We start from the raw sequence: 15,026 nt of genomic DNA on the forward strand, positions 1-15,026 counted from the left end.
GAAAAACTTGCACAAGAGTGTGCTTGTGCAAGTTTTTCTCACTTTCTTCTAGGTCTTGGCTGGTAAAAGCAGAGACATAGCAACCTTTGCATCAACTAGCAGAAAAATATCCCTTAAAGAAGCTGCGGTCATTAACTCATTAATCACTTAAGTGCCATGCTCTTTTGCAAGTTTAGAGTTTGAGCTGTTTAAATGTACTTTAAAATAAGGAGTGGGGTACAAATCAAATGCTGTTTTACCCTTCAAGTGTAACGGGTTTTAAGGTATGAAAACGAGTTCTCTTACCAATTGAATTTTATAATGTTAATTGTAATGTTGCAATCTTTGAAAGAAAGTACAGGCAGCCAGTGTTGCATTTGACAAACAAAGGTTCACATGTAATTGGTAAACTAAATGTGTTAAACCTCAGCAAAATGGAGTCTGGGGTTCATCACGTCAGCGTGCTCAGCTGTAGAAACAGTTCAGATAAAAAAAAAAATGCACCTCCTATCAGGAAGTGTTAGAAAACAAAGGAAAATCAAAGAGCTCTTAGTCTTCATGCTGCGAGCAGCAACCACAGCTGACCAAACTGCTCACATTTACAAACCCATGTCTATAAATCTAGCACCTCAAACACAGTATTATTAACATGTAAAATACCATCAATACCATCATAAATCTAACAATCGCAGACAGGAACATCACAAGACATCTAAATATATAATAGATATATAAAAACGGACATGGCTTCCCGAGAAGACATTGTTGGGCTTTAGAGGGCCACACAAGTCAAACATGTTGGGAACCACATGGAAGTTCAGACAAACTTGTTCTCCACCATTCAGGACTGTCAGAGCAAGGCACATACAGAACTTTAGAAAATAATTAATGAATAACAAAGTGTGGTTTATCCACCAAACGTAATTTATTTGTGAATAGAAAATAAACACCTGATTAAATTCAGCGTTTTATTACAGCATTCAGACAGGTTCACAGTTACGTCATTTCTCAGCAGTTATTTCTATTAATTTTTTTTATCCATACATTCTGGATTTAAGTACAATCCAACTCAAAACTCAGTTCCTAGTGATGTGTCTATTATAAGAAAGGGCCACACCTGCTGTGTGAACAAGTGGACATTTTTAAAATCTACTAGGATGTTTGCACTGTAGTTCCTGATGCAACATGTAACACTGTGTCCCTATTTTAATCTTTTAATCAAAGTAAAAACAGCCATTCTAGGGCGGAAAATAAAGACAAAGACAGGTTTTTAGGAATTGCAGCCCTTTTTGGTGGTTGGTTGTTTACCAAAATGGCCGTCAGACAAACTCACAGGCAGGATTGGCAGTAAGACATTGACTGACTAGAGATTTGTTTTCCACCCTGCTAGACACCTTCCCCCAACATGCTGCTGAAAATTAACACTTAATAGAAATATCACATTTTTAATAACCAAATTCAGTAATGTGCATTTACACTAATTGTCAAAAAAGCAGCAAATATCTGTGTACAAATGTCAAATACTTTCACGCGATTTTTGCTAAGCAATATATTCTGTAGCCTGTTTCAACGTATCAAATGCAATAATTTCAAAATATACTGATGCTGCTGCTTCTACCTGCCAGCAACAATAAACTCATTAAAATGTAATCACATTATATAACACTGCATAAAATCTGCAGTTTATTGATACAGAGGCTGGAGAAGAAGATATCCTTCCTAATCTGGTTTTATAAAGAAGAATGTCATTATCAGCACAAACAGGAAGAAGATTTTACTGTTAATTATACTGATATGGTCAATTAACATGTAATCAAAGACATGTAACATTGGGTACAATAAGAGTGTCAGTGATAAAAAAAATTAAATGTGAAAACACCAACTGTTTTAAAAAGTAATATTTAGTGATCACATAGTAATCATGAGCCTTTGTTTGAAGGGCAAATCACTGTCACTGAAACAGGACAGTTCAGCACATTGCAGAAGTGCAAATTCTCCTAGTTTGTTTCCTCTGTACAAAATACACACAAAAAAAGCTCAATTCTGGCCATTACATGTATGGCCCCTCTCTGTTAAAGATAATTTGCCCAATATGAAATCATAGTACCACTTAGTGCTACTATTAAATAAAAAAAAACCTTTACAGCAAATCACATCTGATTATCAACAAACAAATACGAAACCCTCCTGAGACGTCAGACACGAGACACCTGCAGCCTGTCTGGCTGGTGCAGTGCAGGAGCTTTACGTAGCAGATGAGGCACTTCTATGATTAAGACTCAGCAGCTAACACTGAACAAACCGCTCTGTCAACATCAGAGGGTTAAAATGAGTGATCCCACTAAGTCTAAAGAGCTGATTTGCAAAATAACTAGGATCTAGATAAGAGGTTGTTGGAAAACAGTTTAAGGTTGGTCTTGGGCACTTTTGCCGTTAGACAAAGGCTCTGCCTCTGAATTTGCAGCCACAGGACTGAGCTCTGTGGGCGGTGTCTGTTCAGTCCCGCCTCCTCCCCTGGCCTGGTTCCTATAGTGACGGATGATGACCACAGCAGCGCAGACGAAGTAGACAACAGTAAGAATGGTGAGGTAAATGAAGTACACCAGGAACTGTAAGAAAATAATAGACATCTTGAGATCTGATCAGCAGGTCAGTGTGCAGCTGATAAAAGTTCTACTTTGCTGACATGTCATTAATGTATTTTTAAAAATAAATTTGTCTAAGGTTTGTTTAAATTTACTTTACAAGTTATAGGCCGACATTCTGTATCTCTACACCTACTCGAATGTTCGTCTTTCCCCTTTTTTTTCTCTTAAAAAAAGGAATAACAGCACTGAAGCTGTCTTGTTGCATGTCCTGCAAATTAAATTTAATAATTCATTGAACAATAAATTACCTGGAACAACATTTGTCAAGGTTACATCCAACTGAACTCTAGCCAACTTGAAATGTTGCTTTGGTTAGCTAAACAGGAAGTGTCACTGCCATTACTATTTCTTGAACTAGATTCACTAACAAAGCAGTTGGCCAACCTTTTGTCATGCCCCACTTCCAAAGCACCGCCACCAACACACTACACGTAAATTAAAGTACTTTAATTATTAATTAACAGGTAACAATACTGGGGAAACTAGTAACAAATTGTAACAATAATATTAAAAATGATATTAAAAACTCACTCATTTCTCTCCTTCTCTGCTATACTGACAGTGAACTTAACAGAAAGATTTGCTTCTTCATATTTTGGATATAAATGATGCGTTTGCTTGTTGAGCGACAACTTTTTCTTCCCGTACAAAAGTCTGTCCATCTTGTTCTTAACATGCTGTTTTGTTTTGTGAATAAATCTTGAAAGCACTAATAGCATTAGAGTACTCGTTTCTTTACTGTCTCCTGAAAAACCAAACCTTTTTCACAGCAGATCCTTTGGTTTGTCAGAGCAGGAGAGCCACAGGTGGAACTAATCACATTACTATTCACACATAACAATGGCTCTATTCCAGTAATTACTGCAAGGCAACACAGCAAATTACACCTGTTTGACAAGTCAGAAAGCCAGCTGAAAATATGGTCTATTCAACTTTCATTTCACTCTATATTTTCTTTATGTAAAGTGTTTTGAAAATTAGTTCATATTTCATCCCCCAAAGTGTACTGACACAATGGTTGCATGAAATACATCCAGGTGAAAACACAGCCAAAGCTCCATGAGCCAAGTTGCCAGCATCATATGTACGGTATTAAATATTTTACCTGAGAGTGCACGTCCAACCCCAGGCCTCTCTTGTCAGAAAATATCAGGCTGATGATGGTCGTCAGAATGGTCCCCAAGAAGGTGTTGATGCCAAACACTAAGGCGCAGAGCTCCTTGGTGAGTGAGGAGGCTATCTGGAAACTACAGAGAGATGATAAGATCGCCACAGACCACACGGATGAGTCCAACGCTTCAACTTTAAAATGTATCTGTTGCAGTACCACAGTCTCACTCAGCTGTTAGTAAATGAATGCATAAACATGCTACAGTACTGTTAGTTCATAACGCAAGTGTCAGCTTAGGAGGTATTCAGCGGAATATCTGGTTTCCATTTGTATGACATAGCAATGTTGCTGTTTTAATTTTTCTATGTTAAAAAATAAACATTAAAGGCCAAACTTTCCATTGTGAAATGAGGATTTTAATGAACCTATGACCTTTGCGCTATTTGCAAATGTAACGTCCTGCTGCACCACCATTTCCACTCAGAATTAGGATTTTGAACAGTACATTTTGTAGTTTCATATTTAGACAGTAAACAGTTTTACTGCACTCACGTGGCGATAGGCACCAGAAACTGGTAGAAACCTCGGAAGAGGATGTAGGCGACGTAGCAGACCCAAATGTTGTCTGTGCTGCCCATGAGCAGCAGCAGACCTGCCTGCAATCCTGTGATGACCCCGATGACCAGCTCAGACCAGAGGTTCCACCGGATTTTCACAAAGCCTGCTGCGAAGGATATTATTGCACCTGCCGAGAAAATGCACATCAATAAAATCTCCATTCATCTGAGTAACTTTACATATTGTGTAAACCCGGCACTTTATCACTACTCTGATAAAAAGTATTATCTAGGGTTGTATTTTTTTATTTTTAATCTTTTAATATTTGTGACTCTTTCTCAGTGGACATGTCTCCCAACTTGGCCATACAATCTCTACTTTTAGAGATAGTTTCTACAAGTCAATTCAACACAAGTTAATGTGTTCTCTTGTTATCAATACATTACTAAGTAACTGCCACCTGGGACAAAGTTTTGTCTGTTCATTAACATACCATGAAATTTAGTTACTCAACATAAATATATCTGCTTGACACGATGTCCAGGTTATTTAAACAAACTGTTTAAAGGGTGATTACTGATGTCTAAACCGTAAAAGGAAAAAGGTATTAGGAAAGTATTATCTCTCTTCAGTTTATCATTGTTCTTTGACGGGTTGTATTTATATCAGAACTAATTAAATTGGTGTTCTGAACAGCAACTTTGTACAGGAAATTAATGAAATAACACACACACTTCCTCCTGGTCTTCATATTTTGTAGTTGTTGCTGAGCAGAGAGGAGTTGTCCCCATTCTTTTCATCTAAATTTAGACAGCAAGCTGGAGTCGCATGCCGATGCGAATAAAAACTGTGGAGGACTGTGAAAATGAAAACCTACTGCTCTAAGAGCACTGAGCATATTTCAGAAATCCAGCACTATTCCTTTAAAAACAAAGATTTGCAGCTCCAGAAATGTCTCACTCAGCAGGGTAGCAGCTGCCTCCACTCCCCCGTTGTAAACGTTCTTGTTCTCGGTAGCCTGGTAGACTTTGTTCCACAGGATGTGAACGTAGAACAGCACCAGGTAGTACCCTGTGGAGTTGAATATCCACCACAGGGACCAGAGTCTCAGGTTAGGCATCTTCACCACATTTCTCACCTCAAGCAGCATCTGCACCAAGGCAAAATCTCTCCAGCGTGACGCAGAGCACGGGGGGGCTGCCGAGGACAAACCGCTCTCTTTTGGGTTCATTTGGTCAAGTTCTGATTTGGTGGCTGCCGCTGCCATTTCCCTTTGCTCCTGGTCCCGCATCCGGTTGAAAAACAGGGAGCGTTTAGGCCAGGGCAGACACAGTGATAGCAGCAGACCGAAGCTGACAAAACCCAAAGATATAATGTTGAGAGTGTAGAAGCTGATGTTGCCCAAGGACATGCACAGCTGGCCCAGCACTGAGCTTGTGAACACCCCCAACAGGACAGAGGAGCGCGAGTATCCGGCCACACGCTGGTAGAGGACTGGACTGACCAGGGAGAAGATGTACGAGGAGTAGGCCACGCGGCAAGCCATGGTGATGCCGTAGCAAAACTCCATGAACTGCATCGCGAGGAGGGTGTTGCCCAGGAGCAGAATGACCCAGATAACCACCTGGCTGATGCCCTGGATGATCAGGACCGGCTTGTAGCGCATGAGATCTGTCAGCAGGAAGGCTGGCACCAGCACGACCATGTAGGAGTACGTCATCACAGGTGTGATCTCATTGGTCACCTGGAAACAACAGTAAAGTTAGTCAAATAACATTCCAATCAAGATGAGAAATCAGTGAGGTGGATGAAAGCTCCAGTCTCACAAAATGTGAAATGTACCAACTGTTGCTGCTGGTAGGAAACTGAGTGTCCCAAACAGGTCTGAGCCATAATTCAATGACAGTTTATCAACTTTTAAGGGACTTTATTGCGATATGACAACATTGAGTCCCAAACAACAATTACTAGCAAATTGTAATTATAACCCGGAGTTGTTTTACACCAGCAAACCAACAATTACACAAAACACTAATGCCCAAAGTGACATCTTCTAACCAACAGTTCAAAACACAAAGATCATATGACAAAGAAAAGCAGCAAATTCTCACATTTGAGAGGCTGAAACCAGTTTCTCCTGAAAAATAATTCCAACAATTAATAGATTACCAAAATAGTTACTTTTCTTTTGATTGACTAACCAATGAATATTTGCAGTTGCTCTAAAAGAGAAACTAATTTTGCATTCACAAGCCTTATATTATCAACATTTACTCAGCCCATATTGCCCAACAGTAGTTATACACTTATTGTACAAAATATCAGACAGACAATCTAAAGGAATATCAATGAGGACTACCTAATGGAAATGAATATATTCCTTGTTATAATGTATATAAATGAATTCTTAAAAGGACACAAAAAGTAGTAAGCAGGTGATAGCTAATGCTTAATAACAGGTAACATAAGACACGGTGCTGTGAAAGTCTTATGGTAGAGACAACATTCTTCAGTAGAAGTCTTATCTCTCCTAATTCCTCAATAACCAGGGCAGTGTTATCAATAAATAAATATCATGATAACCACTAGATCTTAGATATCAATATACATATCACAATATAAGGCTGGGCAACATGACTAAAATAAATATTATTACAAATCCTTCTGATGCATTTATATCTTGATTTGGCATGTGTGTAAAATCAGTCAAACGAAATTAAAAGCTGAATTGATTTTATTAGTCAATTGAGAAATATAACGAACTGTTTTGCTAATCAATTGCTGTTTCTCCCCAAATGTGAAGACTTCCTGATTTGATATTACTGTAAATTCAATATTTGGAGGCTTTTGGGTGTGTCAAACAAAACACGACATCTAAAGACTTGACCTTGGACTCTGGGGAGTCTCTGGATATTTGTCACCATTTTATAGATTGAACAAGTAACCAATTCATCAGGAATAAAATTACCTGCAGGTTAATGGCCTAATGACAAACCTTTTACACAAAGTTTACACAAGTTCAAAACAGTTTGCTTGGTATTTATTTGGACAACCACATTGGTAGATTATTATAAGATAATATCATATAGTCACACTATACTTTCACAAAACAATAACATATGATAGTGAATCTGGTTAAACTGGAACAAGTATAAACTCTCTGGCACACTGTCGGACTTTAGCATCAACAGTTGTGGCAGAGAACAGACCACGAGGGATAACATATTCAATGGCAGCTTATTCTCAGGAACCTGATTAAATACAGGAGTGTTGGGATATGGTGAAATGTGAGTTCAATTCAATAAATCTGTCTACAAGTGGTGGCTAAGCTGCAGAACTGCCATTCTGGTCTAACAAGGAGTATTTTTCAACACACGGTCAACCCAAGCTATTTTGATAGACAAATACAAACATTTTCTCCTCTCTGAAAGACACATTGAAAGGCACTCAACTCCTGGCTTCAGCCCACGGATGATTTCGTGGCCATTCTTCGATCGTAAACCTTCATAAACACATTACACTGACCCACTTTGAGGAATGTGAACTTTGAGCACAGTAAGGCGGATCAGCAAACTCCCCACAGGGCACTCATTTATTCTACTGTGTAATGAGTGTTTGACTGCATGGAGTAAAAAAACAAAGTCTACAGGTTAACTTTTATTCTATACTTTCTGGACAGCCTCCTGGATATGAGCCTGAAGTGCAACTCTGCACTACAAGGCACAACAACTACGCATGGAATCAGTCAATAATAGGATATTTTGTTTTCCTTCACACAAAGACAAATATACATGTATGAAAAACCAACACATTTGAAAGGACGCCGCTAACCTGTTCCCTGGTGAAGTTCTTCTCAGGGCTGAGTAGATATGGTGTAATGAAGGGCTCCCCAGGCTTTATCGATGCCATAAACCCATAGACACACAAGATCATCACGGCCCACTTCCACTTTCTGGCCTCCACAGCTTCCCCCGGGGGACCTTCTGATGGAGACGGGGCCTCAGAAACGGAGACAGCCATGCCTGCGTCTCCGTCTTCATGTCCCCCGCCATATTCAGACACAGGCCCCTTTAGGTCCATCTCTTTCTCCCCCTCTGATCCATCCCCACTTCCTGCTGTGTCATCTACCACCATTGTGTCAGCTGGTTTGCAGGACCACTCTGTGATGCAGAACTTAACTTTTTGTTTGTTTGTTTTTGCTGTCTCAAATCACCATGTGAGTATTTGTTTTGAAGTAGAAAGCTACCGACTGGAGCAAACAAACAAAAAACTTCAATCAAACTGGTGAGAATGAACCATGTAACAGGACCATGACAGTTGAAATACTACATGCTGCTGTTAGCATGTAAGAGAAAATGTTGACCTTTGCTCCACACTGTGACATATTTCAACAGAAAGCTATCCAGCAGCCGGGTCTGGTGTCATTGTTAACCTGAAAATACAACAATGTCAGTCAGTTAGAGTATTTTGACAATGTGCAGGCAGCTGACATTAAAGCCTGGTTGTGATTTATACTTTGGAAGCTGCTTTAACCCAAATGTGGCAACAATTAACAGTTATTATCATTATTGATAAATCTGATTCTCATTTTACTAATTAATCTGTTGTTTGGTAAACAAAATATATGAAAAGAAATTGTGAAAAATGGTTTCCAGAGCCCAAGCTGATTGCGTCAAATAGCTTGTTTTGTCTGACCAGCAGTCCCAAACTCTAAAATCTTCAAGTTACAATCATAGGAGCATGAAAACCAGCACATCGGGACTTCTCAATTATGTTTTCAGTCACACTGTAAATCATAAATTGTTCATATATTCTATCCACGTTGTGGTACTTTCTCATGTTTGATATAACAAAAAAAGTTCAAGCCCAATAAACACACAGTGTGCTCCAGAAGAATGGTCTGTGTGGATTTTAAGGTGTAAGTTAACTAAAAGCAAACGAGTTACAGAAGCCATTCAGTGGGTTGGCAAACCAGGGGAAAAGAAAGCTTAGCTGACGTTACGTTAGCAGCTAATGTGCTAACCCTGGCTGTGGTTGGGTTGGGTTGTTTGTGCATGACAACGACCCAACCAAGTGTGAAATTACCTAATCGCACAGTTTATGATACAGCTGAGAAGTTGTAGCTAGCTAACGTTAGCAGGCAGGCTAACAGTGAATAAGTATAAAAACAATGCACTCTCGCAGCTTTTGTTGGCACAAATAAACATAACGTTACTTTTTATAGCAAGTAACTGACAGCACGTTCACACAACAACAAGCCAGCTTCCATTTAAGAAGGCACAATTTACTCGTTTATAGTTTTAGGGTACACAATATTCACTTAACGTCACCTACCTCATGTGGTCCATCTGAAGCTGCAGCGCTTAATTAGCTGCCCGCTGGTCTTTCATCGCATTGACTTCTGGGAAAGGTAGTTCTACAGACTTCGTACGGGGCTAGTCAAAACGTTAAAACTTTATTTGACAAACACTTGGAACTTAATAAAAACTTAATAAAACAGATATTCTTTTCGGCTTTTTTCAATAACACATATTTACCAAGTCAAAGACAAAAGAGTTCCTGCAATTCACATTTAATTCTTAAATATTGTCTTTTGCAAGTTCTTTGTGGTAAGTCGCGCCATCTGTTGGACAAATAATGTTATAGCTGTTTGTGCAAATACAGTTAACTACTGATACAAACATGTATAATTATAATAATGATGTAATAATAATTGTAATAGCATGATAAGAACATTAATATGCAAATGTATGTTGTAATAAAAATTTTTAATGCACAGCACAACAATATTACACTGTATACCATAACATCACCTACTGTTATGTAATATTATATGTCCTGAAAACAATTGTATTAAATATATTTTTTTACTAGTTTATTCTGTTGCTGTCATTTGGAAAAGAATGCCATGAAATCAATTAACATAATGAATTCATTCATATTTGGACCATTTCCCATAGACCCTCCAGCTGGACCACACTGTGCAATGATAGTAGTAAAAATACAACATGTTCAGAAATGTGTGCTACAGTGTTGCTACCTTTATTAGAAGTTGATGACGAAACCACAAGGTACATCAATTGGTAGCTGTTCTGGATCTTTCGATTGCATCACACAATCTTCCTCGGCAGACAGATTTTGGCCAGTTGTCATAAAATTTATTAGATTTCCTGATTTTATTGAAAAAAAGGCAGCGGTATACATACTAAAAACTAAAAAACAGATCCACGTTTTTGTCACTGCATAGCTCAGACTTGGTGAAATTAGAGAAAGGAAGTGGATCCATTAGTGGATGTGGACAACAGTAAATTCAATAGATGGCAGCAGTGTACCTCACTAATAGAAAGCAAACAATGAAAGACAATAAATATAGATAAAAAAGGCTATACACTTCAATAAATCATTTTATGTTTATATCATAATATGAGAGTTTCTTTTTGTCAAAATGAAAACAAGTGGAAACCAAGAGTAATCTTTATTTCTGATTACTGAAAATGTATGAAGTTATTTAATCTCGTGACATTACTTTAGTCATCTTTCAATCCTCTTAAGCTTCATACATTTTATACTTCAGAAAAGTCCTTTCATTGAGCAATGAAGTCTACACGAAGCCATATATATTATCACTATCACTAATTATTCATTGGCCCCAGAGGATGAATCCTACTAACTTTTTTATCTCGCCATGAGGTTGACATTTGTAGTTTTAAGTGACGTATCTCAACAACTATTGAATGGACTGACATGAAGGTTGGACTCTTGTTTTGACAAAGCTGTGTAGTCCATTTTATGTTGGGAAAAGAGCTTTATGTACTTGTAAAAACATTGTTTCTTCCTTTCTGGACTAAAAGGCTTTGATGACTGTGGGCATTTACTGTCCTTTGTGGTTTCAGAGAACAGCTCCGTTGCCTTCTGAGGTTTGAGATGTCGACCTACTGAACTTTGACCCCGACAATCTCTCCTGTCTGACTTTCCTCTGAAGAAGTAGCACAATTTTTCTCCTGAACTTCTCTGCCACAAAGGCATAGAGGACAGGATTGATGCAGCTGTGGAGCAAGGCCATGCTGTTAGTTATAAGCAAGGCCATCTCCACTGAATTCCTCACAGCACAGCTGTTTGGTATCAGACCGGCCCTCAGGCTTGTGTCCACCATCATGGCTATGTTGTAAGGCGTCCAGCACAGCAGAAATGCAATCACCACGGCAATGATCACCTTCATGGCCCGGTGCTTCCGGAAACCTCGAGTGTGTAGGAGCCGTGCGATGGTGACGCTGTAGCAGGCTATCATGACACCCAGAGGGAGAAAGAAGCCAAAAATATGGCGGAACAAGCGAGTGGCAAGCCTCCACGAGGAGGCTCTGCCGATGTTAAAGTTTTCAGAGCAAACCATCTTCTGTGAGGCTGAGTTTGGCTTGGAGGCATCATAGAAAAGTGCAGGCAGAGCGAGGGCCCAACCGAGGGCCCACACTGCTGCGCAGAGGATCCAGCTGCGCTTCCTCTGGCGGCTGCTTAAACTCTCACTCGCGTGCACTATCACAAGATAACGATCAATGCTGATACAGGCGAGGAAGAGGATGCTGGTGTAGAAGTTTGCTTCGATGACGAGGTTGAGGAACTTGCACATGAAGTCTCCAAAGACCCATCCTTGGACCATTGCTACAGCCCAGAATGGGAGGGTTAAGGCCATCAGACCATCTGCCACCGTCAGGTGAAACAAGTACATATCGGATGGAGTCAGCGCCTGTCTGCTGGTGCTGATCACCCACCCCACCATCAAGTTCCCTGGAATTGCCAGTAAAAAGATGGCAATGAGGATGAGGCACAGGGTCACATATATTGCAGGATCCGGTTCCATCGCACATGGTGAAAGATTTAGCTCGGGAACGTAGAGCGTTAGGTTGGAGTGGAGGGTATCATTCTGTAGGTAATCCTCTTCAAAGACATAGACAAGTGACACCATGACTGTGAATGGAAAACAGATTGATATTAGTACACTATCATGGATGTACAAAGACATTGATTCAGCTTCTGCCATGTTTGAAATGATTGACATTAAGCTGCATAAAGCATGCGCAATTTTGAAACCCTCCTCTGTTGTTTAGTAATGCTCTACACTTTCCCAAATGACATTTTATAAGAGGAGGAAACAACAGCAAGAGCATGATTACTTTTAAATGTTTTAAAAATGAATGATGAATTTTATACAGTGCGAGGCTTCCAGATTAGTGTTGTGCAACTTTAAAGTGACTTTAAGTAAGGAGAAGAGTCACACAGACAGTAAACTGACTCAGTATTGTCAGTTAAACAGCAATGTTTACCTAAAGATTGCTATCTTTAGCCACCATGAGTCTCTCTTTAACAGTGATGTAAAGTAACTAAGTAGCTACATTTATTGTAGTATACTATACATTTTGAAGTTTTGTACTGTCTTGTACTTTACTTGAGTGTTTCTATTTTCTGCTACTACATACTTCTACTCCATTATAATTTATGGGCAAATATTATACTTCTTACTGAGCTACATTTATTTGATCACTTTAGTTAATAGTTTCAGCATTTTGCAGATTTAGATTATTAATACAAGATATAATCAACAAATAACATCTAATATTATTATGAATAAGATTATATTCATCCCCAGAGAATTCACAAGGTGCCCAGCAGTATATAAAGTAACTATAAAGTAAATATATATAAATAAATAGAAATTAGCCCCACATTTACCTGCTGCAATATTAAAGTATGTGTACAAATAAATCCATCAATAATTATAATCCAATCATTTCATGATAATTTGACATAATTTTGAAATGGACCATTCAGTATAATGAGTTTACTTTTGGCACTTTAAGTATATTTAAATGCTAATACTTTTGTACTTTTAGGGCTATTACTTGTAAAAGAGTATATCTATACTGGAATTGCTACTTTAACCTAAATAAAAGATCTGAGTACTTCTTCCACCACTGTTCTTTAATGAATACACATTTAATTAATAAACGTTCCATCATTGTACTTTTCCCATATGAGAATAAACAAGCAAGTACGGACACTCACCTTCTGCACGGGCTTTGCCTCAGCTTTCAAAGATGACAACAGCTTCACACCCTCACAAATGAGAATGCCGAAGAGCATCCCTTTAAGTGTGGTACAATATGGGATTTTTTATTTTGTTAATGGAGTGTTGACCCAATTTCCTGTTTCCTTCTCGAATATGTTATTGCACGTGTGTGTCATCAAAGGTTTTTGCTGCAATGGGCCATTTTCACATGTCGACATGTCACAGTAAGAAAGGCACAGGCTCACTGTCACACTGTTATGGCCCACAGAGACACCAGAATATGATGGAGTCATCCTTATTTTGTTATAAGTAACAGTGCTTTTACTATACCAAAAAGTATGAGACCTGAATTAGGAAAACTGCCAACAAAATTGCTGTAATTTACGCAAAACACAAAAAGGAGGAGGTGTTAATTTGATGTATTAAATTACATTATTTTTTTAGTGGGAGATAAGAGAGGGTCATTTCTTTTTAAAAACAGGCGGGTCCTTCAGAACTTGGAACAGCAGGAATGTTATCCTATTATTACATACATTTTTAATTTATTCATCCATGAAAATGACAGTGTTCGCCAACGTGGTAAAAACACTTTACAAATAAACATTCATAAAATAAAAACATAGATTAAAAAAACAGAATATATTACATAATAAAGCAGTTAAAAAATGTTAAAACAAACAATCCAAACAACATGAAAGCAGATTTAAATTGTCAATCGTCATCAACAGTTAAAAGTTCAACTTCTGCAAATAAAATTTGACAATGTTATCATCAAATCATTAAAAAAGTGATTGACCCAACATGGGGCTCACGATATGTGACTAAGCTCTGCATAGTAAACAGTGTAAAATCCTGTTTGGCCTTTTTAGAGGCTTTAAATTGATACACCAGAGAAAGTTATTTATTTATTTCCTTAATACATGTTTTGGAACGACTACTTCAAAACTCTGGCTAACACACCAGATGTCCCAAAGAACATTTGACGTGACCCTTTTGCAATGCATTGGGTAATCAGGGGTGTGCGGTAAGGTGTTTTTCAAATCAGCAAGTCAGGGTGTCAGATGGGACGCTTTCTGGAAATGAAATACTTGGTAAATACTTTCTGTTGCAAACGTCCGGTATCGTCCCTTTGTTTTGTTCCCACACTGTGTCTACTATGAAAAAAATTGTTTGTTTTTTAAATGGACAAACCAGCTAAAGGTGAGAATTTGCTGATTTTTTCTGTGAGCCTAGTCAACATGTCTGCGCAGAAACAGTGTAATAAGCATAAATCATCAGCAAGAATGCAGAGAAAGAGATGATGACCACGTGTCAGTAATGACAGCGGACCAAGCAGACACATTCCTCCTCTTAATCCTAAAGTAAAATGTTGTCCAGTCACAAAAATCCCTCCCCTACCTCCTCTGTCTCCATAAATAACTTCATTCGGGTTCTAAAGTGCACAGTAATTAACATAGCAGCGTGTTGTTGCCACTACATATCTGTATGTACAGTAGATGGAGACATGAATGACTGTAATGTCTCACTACCTGCCTCCAATAGGAAGCATGAAGGTCCCCTAACGAGAATGACCAGTTTTCAGTTTCTGTTTGTGTGTGTGAAAAATCGGATTAATGGAAAAAAACAAAACAGAAATGGAAGTAAAAAAAGGAAGATAAGCCTTTGTTGA

General features: G+C 38.5%; 2 protein-coding genes across 6 annotated transcripts; both read right to left on the reverse strand.

The window, feature by feature from the left end:
• Positions 1-882: 882 nt before the first annotated feature.
• slc19a1 (solute carrier family 19 member 1) lies at positions 883-9,645 on the reverse strand. 4 transcript variants are annotated; one of them, XM_046058095.1, is made up of 7 exons: positions 9,631-9,645; positions 8,660-8,728; positions 8,128-8,545; positions 5,257-6,040; positions 4,291-4,483; positions 3,733-3,874; positions 883-2,588 (listed from the first exon to the last, which is right to left on the reverse strand). In XM_046058095.1, exons 3-7 carry the CDS (start codon positions 8,428-8,430, stop codon positions 2,385-2,387), a joined length of 1,626 nt encoding a protein of 541 aa, XP_045914051.1. In that variant the 5' UTR covers positions 8,431-8,545; positions 8,660-8,728; positions 9,631-9,645; the 3' UTR covers positions 883-2,384. The 4 variants fall into 4 exon arrangements, with proteins under 4 accessions (XP_045914051.1, XP_045914043.1, XP_045914033.1 ...); XM_046058087.1 differs by lacking the exon at positions 9,631-9,645 and having other exon boundaries at positions 8,660-9,607; XM_046058077.1 differs by lacking the exon at positions 9,631-9,645 and having other exon boundaries at positions 8,128-9,607.
• A 412-nt stretch (positions 9,646-10,057) lies between these two features.
• Positions 10,058-13,394, reverse strand: LOC123971012 (C-X-C chemokine receptor type 1-like). Of its 2 annotated transcripts, none has more exons than XM_046049509.1 (2): positions 13,354-13,394; positions 10,058-12,258 (listed from the first exon to the last, which is right to left on the reverse strand). In XM_046049509.1, exon 2 carries the CDS (start codon positions 12,254-12,256, stop codon positions 11,186-11,188), a length of 1,071 nt encoding a protein of 356 aa, XP_045905465.1. In that variant the 5' UTR covers positions 12,257-12,258; positions 13,354-13,394; the 3' UTR covers positions 10,058-11,185. The 2 variants fall into 2 exon arrangements, with proteins under 2 accessions (XP_045905465.1, XP_045905473.1); XM_046049517.1 differs by having other exon boundaries at positions 13,348-13,364.
• Positions 13,395-15,026: the final 1,632 nt, after the last annotated feature.

This window comes from Micropterus dolomieu, linkage group LG01 (assembly GCF_021292245.1).
Source record: "Micropterus dolomieu isolate WLL.071019.BEF.003 ecotype Adirondacks linkage group LG01, ASM2129224v1, whole genome shotgun sequence".
NCBI lineage: Eukaryota > Metazoa > Chordata > Actinopteri > Centrarchiformes > Centrarchidae > Micropterus > Micropterus dolomieu.